This window comes from Halyomorpha halys, unplaced genomic scaffold (genome assembly GCF_000696795.3).
Source record: "Halyomorpha halys isolate HHAL.00 unplaced genomic scaffold, Hhal_1.1 Scaffold186.1, whole genome shotgun sequence".
In the NCBI taxonomy this organism is placed as follows: Eukaryota; Metazoa; Arthropoda; class Insecta; order Hemiptera; family Pentatomidae; genus Halyomorpha; species Halyomorpha halys.
This window is the reverse complement of record NW_027116002.1, coordinates 1,206,906-1,215,994: the sequence shown is the minus strand read 5'-3', so window position 1 is coordinate 1,215,994 and position 9,089 is coordinate 1,206,906. Positions and strand designations below refer to the sequence as shown.

The following is a 9,089-nucleotide window of genomic DNA, read 5'->3' as shown; positions in this document are numbered from 1 at the left end:
ATATAGTTTAATTTGATTCAAATTGGGTTAGATAAGCTTTCCATGTATAGATAATATAAGCTGAAAAATAAAATTTTGATTATTGTAGGATTTGAGTGTTATATACACATTTTGAGTCTTTAATGCCCAACTTCACACATTTTAGGTTTTTTCGCTTAGAAGAAATATTGTCAGCACTAAGCACTTTGTAATTATAATTATAATTAGAAGGAATTAATTAAAAATCCAAGTATTTTATATTTTGGCCTAAAAATAATCCCTGACATACCATTAACTTGGGCAATGGCAAATATCACTACAGACTGTACCAAAAATGGTTCATATAGTAACCACAGGAACAGTACAATCTAAGGAATACATCAAATAAAAATTTTAAAAATCACACCAATGCAGTGATATGCTTATGAAATAATAGTAAAGACAATAAGAAATAAAGGGATAAAATGTGGGTTCGTAAAAAAAATTTAAAAATAAATCCTCTCAATTTAGAAATCTAACTTGTTTTTCAGCCATTTTGACATTAAAGACAACTATCCAGGTCAAATATTACTACTTAAACTAATACTTGATACATATGCTTGGGAATGTCAGTTCTAGTCATTATTTGGCAAGTGGGTAAACCCACTTTTAACATTAGGTAATATTACATTATATTAATATCATGCTTGAAGAAGTTTGTCGGGGGGTGCGGTCAGCAAAGAACAACATAAATAAACAAAACAATATTTATTTATTTTATGCCGACGTTTCGACCTGAGTTTCAGGTCTTCATCAGGGCTATAGAACAAAAGAGATAACAACACATTTAGAGTAACATACAATTGAAAGGAATAGTATACAAACAAATTTAGAATTATATAAAATATTGAATTAAATTATAAATGATATAAAATGATAATTGATAATTGAATAATACAAAGATTTTTTATTGATTGATATTTGTGGAATTGTATGGTAGTAAATTGAAAACAGTGACAGATGAAATATAATATCATTTAGGTAAGAAGATTATAATATAAGATATGTAAGTAGTGTCTAAAAATTGAAAAAAATTAAATAATTTAAATTGAGTTTACAAATTGAACATTATGACAAACAATGAAAAATAGTGAGTGGCTTATATCTGAAATTACATTGTGAGTATTAACTTATATACCTATACTAAAAATATAAATGTATATATATATACATACATACATACATACATATATATATATATATATACAATAGGAAAAGGTAGTATATGGAGAAAGGAAAAGAATAATGAAAAAAATATGAGACTTACGTTGTGTCTTAGAGGAGGGAAATATTCGAACTGAATATATTAATATCAACTTCATTCTGTTATATCAAATCTGGTGTTAGGAGACACTCCTGAACTACGCTTAGCATTTACGAAGGGGGTACCCTTAATTAGGGTTGAGTGTGGATCCTAACACCCTTGTACAACTGTTAGTCGAATAACATTACTTCCTAATCACATACTGAACCCAAGACTCTTGATGGGTTGTACTGGTGAAAGTTTTTAAATATAAATTACAAAACATTTTATAATTGATTAATATTTTCATGTTTTACGGATGTATTATTTCCTGTATGATTTCAAAGAAAAGCCTTCCATTGGTAAATAAATTGATGTAAAAAGAAAAAAAAAACTTAATTCTCATTAGAAACTAAATTCCAATTTTAAAAAAAAAAAAAAACACATTCAATAACTTTTAGAACTGACATTCCCATGAGAAAATAATTTATAATGTAGACATCTCAGATATCAGGATACATCAAAACAAATATGCCAATCATGGTGAAAAGAATAAGGCCAAAGATAATATGAGAGCCAGTTCAGAAGATGCCATAGAGGTTACAGTTTTACTTTAATGGATGGTGGAATGGAGAAATTTTAATCTTACACGTCAATAATATATTGAAATATATAAAATTACCAGATTTCCGGTGAAGTTGCCCGCTTGAAACAGGAAACTGTAGCCTTAATTGTTGAGCATTTTCAGTAGTTTTTTCTAAGTGGGTTTTGACTGGCAAGGAGGCGCAATTCTGGAATTAAATGATAAAGATAAAAAACATAAAAGTTTTACTGATGAAAACAAGTTAGTAAAGAATTAAATACAATAATAAAACAATTAATAATTCATCAGATCTTTATTATTGTACATTAAAGTTAGTATTTCAGAGAGGCCAAGTTAGTAAATATTATTTATACTTTCACAAAATATCAAAAAGAGGGCAAAACAGTGTCAAGATCTTCTTTCCGTCCTAATTTTCGAATAAGAAGACTGATATAGATTTAATCACATAAGCGACAAAATCTATATTAAAACCAATCAATATACAGAGAGAATACATATTTGTGCTATAAAAGGCGACACGTTGTGTTCATACCCTTATGTTCATAATAATATTGTTCGACCTCTCTTTAAGTTGGAATGGATGATGAAAAGGTTTCTCACTTTCATTATCGCTGGAGGATTCGGAACTGACTGATTCCTGCCCTGTAGCATCCTTTTGCGACAGCAATTTGCAAAAATCTAAAACAAATTGAGAGGAAGAAACAATTGTAGTTACCATTAAAAATCAAAACATTGTAAGTATAATCATAAATTCTCCACTTATCTTACTACATTTAAGAAAGTAATTTTTTTCAATCAAAATAACAATTTATTGACAAAAAAAAAAAATGTACTTGAGGTAAATTTATAAACTGAATAAGTACCAAATATAACTGAGAGATTCATTCCTTGATTCATAGAGAACTCAAAATAAAAACGGAATGAGGGGGACACATTAAATATATTAAAACTGATAGCTCTAGGTTAGGTTAGGAATCAGAATAACTAAGGTTAGGAGACTAGAATAATTCCTTTTTTTTTTTTTTTTTTTTTTTAAGTAAACATTCTAGAGTATTTCGAGGTGCTGCAATATAAGTACACAGCCAATTCAGTAGATTAGACAAGTTAGCTATGATAGACAATGGGGAAGTTTTTTTTAAACAATATTTAACCTTCTTTTTCGAAAATATTATATAAAACAACATTAACATAGAAACATTTTTCTATAGACTTTGCTTGTACGCCATCTATAATAAGATATATAATTCATAATACTAAAACCTTGCAAAACGGCCGGCGACCCCCTACTAGGAATCAACTGAGCAGGGGAGCATAACGAACCGAAAAATTGCGCAGACGCCGACGCCACGATACGATTAGAATTCTGGTTATATTCACAACATACCTGAGAGAAAATAATACATTTGGTCAAAACCTATTAACAAAATCATGATTAAATAAATAACTCACAATCTAGCTAAAGTACGATATCAAAACGCGATCTGGAGTATGACCAATAATTTATCATGCATTATTATTTTAATGATTTAATTCATACTTATCAGGCTTATATTAGCTTTAAAGGGAATTTAATTATCTTTAAATGAGTATTTTGAATGTTCTGGGAAATATATAATTTTCGAATTATTCAAAAAACTAAAATTAAAAAGTAAACTTTCACCCAAGGGTACATACGCAGAGTACTTTTATACTTTACCATTGTGGCCAATCCTACAACTTAGTTAGTTTCAGCTACAAAGACCGATACAGAATATTTTGCTTTATCATTGCTAACAATGACCCGATGAAGATTTAAGTAAAGCTTAGTAGAAAACTTAATTATCTTCTAAATGGATATCTAGAATATTCCGGGAAATATTTTCGAAGTTTTTGAATTATTTGAAAAGTAAGGGACAGCAGATGGATGGATTTTTTTAATTTATTTATTCGTTTAACACCATTACTTTTTGTTGAAATAAATCATCGCTCATTTGCAATAGTACAATTTCTAAACTATTTACGATGGCAAAACTTCCATCCTCCTTACTATATATTCAACATTAGGTTTTGTTAAGGGTTATTCTCTCTACAATGTACGATTTGTATCGCTGACTAAGCATTAAGCGTAGGTCTTTACTATCAACTTATGGATATGAAAACAGGTCTTTATTTGAGGGAAGCACTGTACTACAAACCCACTCATTCCGAATAGTCGTATTATTACAGTAATAGGTAGTAAAATTCTTGAGGTTCTATTTTCTCAAAACCATGGAATGTCTGAGGGTTAAATTTTACATATTTGAATGCTCCTACCAACAACATAGAAAGAGACCGAAAAAATTGGGGCGGAATTTCTGACAAGAATACTCAGTACTTTAAGGAAAAAGGAATTTATCTTCATCATTTAGATTTTACATCATAATATATGTAGTCTCATATTTTCAACCTCACAACCCTGGAATATTTGGAGGCTAAGCCAATTCTGAAGAAGGTGCATGGTAGAAAAATTAGTTCCTGGGACATTCTCAACAAATCTGTTTGTAACCTCCAAGATTTTGCACAACCCTAGTTGATTTCCTCTAACCTTGAGGAGTAGATTAAAACCTAACTATACAATTAACTCACGCCTGATTAGGAGTTATAATCATTATTTCAAAGCCAGAACTCATTAAGTCATCACACTGCAAAACACGATCTCTCTGGTTGAAAAATCCAACAACTCTGGATTTTATAGGTTTACCATGATCCAAGGTTGTAAGGTATACAACAGGGTTGTGAGGAAAGCTAACTCTACATTTGTTCTTATGCAGACTCAAACAGACACTCATATGTAGTTATGTTGTTTTTCAATTGCCCCAAATTGTGGAGGGCAATAAGATATAAATAAAATTCTTATTATGGAGTAATGGAATTATCAAAAACTCACTTGTTCCAACAACTCTGGATTTTATAGGTTTACCATGATCCAAGGTTGTAAGGTATGCAACAGGGTTGTGAGGAAAGTTAACTCTACATTTGTTCTTATCCAGACTCAAACAGACGCTCATATGTAGTTATGTTGTTTTTCAATTGCCCCAAATTGTGGAGAAATATATAAGAAAGATATAAATCAAATTCTTATTATGAAGTAATGGAATTATCAAAAACTCACTTGTTCAATTCGATTATCAGTTAAATTATTTTCAGCTTTCATAAAGTGGGAATGTTTTCGTAGCTTAGGATATTTCGGAAAATAATTTTTTTCCCACAATTCATTACTATATGTAACGTAACTTCAAAATGTAATTAATCGTATTAATTTTTTTCTGTGTTTTACTAGAATAAAGTATGTAGGTAGTTTAAGAAATGCACAGGAACAAGAATCCCTGATCCAACAAGAATCCAGGAACAAGAACAAAAACCCTGGTCATTCAAATCAATTTAAGTATAGTACTTAAATTTGTTTTAAATAGTACAGTTAACGCCATGTTTAATCACTAATTGAGTTGTATATAGTATTAGTATCTAATTCAATAATGTTTATTTCTATTATTTTCTTTACAATTATTGTTAATTTGAAAAGAAACACATGTATTTTAAATTTGTATTATAATAATTAAGAAAGAGAAACCTTAGCTAAGGCATCACCTAACATGCTAGGCCTAGATAGGCCGATGATCTACATTTTAAAATCAATTGGTGCTAATTAGTCCTCTAACTAGAGGACTAATTAACTAATAAATAAATTTCAGTTTTATTGAAATATTTACTGTTCTAGCTGTAAAGTCATTTGGCTTTTTAAAAAGTTATGACTTTTTACCATACAATTAGGTGATTTTTGAGATATTTAGACTAATAATAACAAAATAAAAATATTTTAAATGACGTTTTTTTTTTGTAAATTAAGCATTCAAGTCCGGTTACACTATTTCAATAAGGTAAAAATCTAGGTAGTGAAGACTACTAGCCATTAATAACAAGATTTAATGAAAATTGTTTGGTATCTGAGCCATTTGATAGGAAATGGTATAAAAAGTGTAAAATACTTGGTTATTTAGATTCAGGGTATCTTAAAATTTGTATTTCTATTGAAAATTCAGATTGCAATTTTCCTATTAAGTGATAGTAAAACATTAAGGCTAGAAAATCGGGAAGACTCTTGAGGCTCAGGGCCCAAAATCAGTCAACCCTTTGAAAGATAATCATGTCACAGACACAAGGATAGACCTACCACCAACCAGTCTCTGGAACATCAGGAAATTACAAAGGAAGTGGAGGATAGCATATATTGGATGGCATAACAAATGGGGAGGCAGAGATAAGAAATTGAACATGGCTGCAACCAAGACCCCGTACATGCTGATAAGAGGCTCTAAGGATGGGGCTTGCCCTATCAATTTGGATATTGAAGGTCACCTACTGAGGAGGTGACAAAATGATCAACATATTATCTTGATGCCAGAACAAGGAGAAACGTCGAAGTTACCTCTCTCCCAGAGTATCTGAGAGATAGAAATACTCAGGCCCTACCAGAGAATCAGCAAGACTCCAAATGATGGAAGAAGATAGTGAGAGAGGGAGGGTGATGAGTGAGAAAGTAGCATTCGGAGAGAATTTTTCTTCCTTCCATTCAGTTAAAATAAGTCTGCCAATAGTCCACAGAAAGCTTGAAAGAAATTTGCAAGCTCATGGAACGATATTGAACCCTGGGTAAACACACCTTTGGGGGCCCTAATATCAAAGAAAATTAGATTCTTTGCCTATTCGAACTTTTATCATCTGATAAAGGTACAGAGGTCACTTCACTCTATAAAGAGCTCGACATCAGTCTAATAGCAGGAGAATAAGCAGATGATGATGAGGAAGACCAGGAGGGCTGAAGCAAACTAGCGAGTGTACCAGACAAATGCTGAATGTGTTGTTCTTCAGAAATTATACCTAAAACAGAGTATAAGGTGAAGTCTAGCAATAACACCCACTCAGCTGCACCTAGATCAACCTTGTCCATATTCTCATAATATATATAAAAATCTTTTACAGATTTTTAGCATTCCAAGTTCTTTAATTTATAATTTTTTTTAATCCCCTCCCCAGATCTACAGATTGCCTTTCGAGTTCTTTTTTTTTCCCTTTACCCATTTCTATCATAGAGGTGGTCATACTACAGGTTACAAAACACTCAAGCCAGAGTGGGAAGGTTGAGATCCATTCTGGGGGCCCAACACAGAATAAATTTAACCTACCAAGGTTGGATGATTCAAACTAACACCTCTTATAATTTAAAGTTGCTAAGGTGACACACCTATCCCACAAGTGTAAAATTACTTATTGGAAGCAGTAGCATACACATACCCTTGATGTAAAAAATACTATCTGACTAACAGGTTGAAAAGGGGTTAAAAAAGAAAAAAATGCATATTTGGGCTAAGGAGGGTCTCAGCTATAAACACATGAACTCAGCTATGAGACAAATAAAATAAAATAGATCAGGAAGTTAAGAAAATTTCACCAAGTTTTATGAAACCTCTGCTTTAAATAGTTAATGAATTAATATGAACGATAGCTAATGCATTGACAAATAAGAAAAACGAACTAATAAATTTGCTGACTTATTCATTTAAGCAGGGTGCCCACTTTCCAAAAGTAAAATAGTATGCAATTTTAAGAGAGGCTTGCCCACAAGAACACTCCACTCTGTCCCAGCCTTTCTCAATCTATTATATGCATTTAAAAGGCCAGAGAGGTCTATACCAGCACGCATTGAAGTTTATTAATCCTGTGAGAGTGTTTTGAGGAATTTTTATCTAATAATGATTATTATATGAATTTCTGTTAACCCTTTTATTAAAAGAATCAATATAGAATTTATATATATCAATCAGTGGATATGGAAAGATAAATTATGTCTTACCAAATAGTACTATTGTTTTACAAATCGTAGGAGAGACTGGAAGCCTTGCTGAGTTTAGGGGAAATATTTTATCAAATTATGGATATAAATTTTAGAGATCAACTGTTATGTACAGAGATTGATTAAACATTATATTGCTTGGAATTACCAACATTTTTCTTTCAATTCACAAAAAAGTATCAGAAGAATTTGGTTTTTCAAGACAATGATAGCCCCACAACTTCTTATTTACCTGCAAAAAACTGCGAATTCTCGGATGGGACATTTCTTTTCATCTTCCTTATTTGTTGGACACTGTATAGAGTGATTACCATTTATTCCAGTCTCTGCAGAACTCCATGAACTGAAAAAAGTAATGAGACTAACAGGCCATCAAGCAGCACCTGAATGGGTTTGTTAACAGTAAGTCTCAAATATGTTCTACAAAAGTGGTATATTGAACCTGGCGGAATAATTGGAGTGGGCATACCAAACAACAGCCAATGCATAATAAATTACTGTTAATTTTATGCATATAAATGAAATTTAAATAAATTAAAGAATTTATATGCCAAACTAATTTGTTCAAATTTCTACAAATTGTATTATCATCACTGAGGATGATTAAAATCTTTTAATGGCTAAGATTTACAATTATATTCTGAATAATAAAAATTCTGAGAGGGGATGGCATGATCTTATATTTCATAATTAACAATTCAGATTCTAATGATAACAGCAATTCATCATAGGGTGAGAAGAAATGTAGAACTGATTCAAGGTTTAGCTTACACGTATTCTATAATTTTGATCCTTAATATGCCACAATCATTATGTACAAAGCTAACTCCAATGAAATTCAGTATAGCTTCAACTCAAAACCTAATTTTTATAGTCAGATGGGTACTATGAAAAATTAATGTAAATGGCAAGAAGTGTTCTGGTGTTCTGTAAGGACTTGATTATAGTATTAGATTCTATGAGAATTCTATACTACAACTTCTATATCATATAGTGCAGAGCTGGCAGATAAAACAAAAAAGACGACCAATATGGAAAATACCAATAAAGCCATAGTAATATGCAAAGATGACATTATGGAGAAATTAGAACAGGCCGAGATATTTAAATATCAACAGGATAAAAAGTAATGGCCGGAGAATCCATTGACAAAGAAGTTAACAAAAGGGTGTGCACACCAGGTAAGGTTTAATACTTAAAACAAAAATTAACGGTAAAGAAAGAAAACAAAAAAACATATAAAAAGGAATGCTCTTTGAAAAAAGTTTAATTTGAAACGTAGGCGAACACCTCTTCAAAACTTTTAACCCCCATCCTGATATCCTTAATCCAACCCATCTTGAACATGTTGAAGC

The 9,089-nt window shown here is 31.1% G+C and overlaps 1 protein-coding gene across 6 annotated transcripts in view; it reads right to left on the bottom strand.

The window, feature by feature from the left end:
- The window catches only part of Son (Son RNA binding protein), a 40,462-nt gene that overhangs the window by 14,299 nt on the left and 17,074 nt on the right, over positions 1-9,089 (bottom strand). For 4 of the 6 annotated variants that reach the window (XR_010844999.1, XR_010844998.1, XR_001342919.3 and 1 more), the window contains exons 6-7: positions 2,398-2,543; positions 1,944-2,052 (exon numbers count right to left, since the gene is read on the bottom strand). Coding sequence is in view for 1 of the 6 variants with exons in the window: in XM_014418263.3 (XP_014273749.1) it covers positions 1,944-2,052; positions 2,398-2,543 (255 nt within the window). In the remaining 5 variants the exon portion in view is untranslated. Of the gene's footprint in view, positions 1-1,943; positions 2,053-2,397; positions 2,544-7,966; positions 8,078-9,089 lie in introns of those variants that run through there. The other 2 variants (XR_001342920.3, XR_010845000.1) reach the window with 2 other exon arrangements.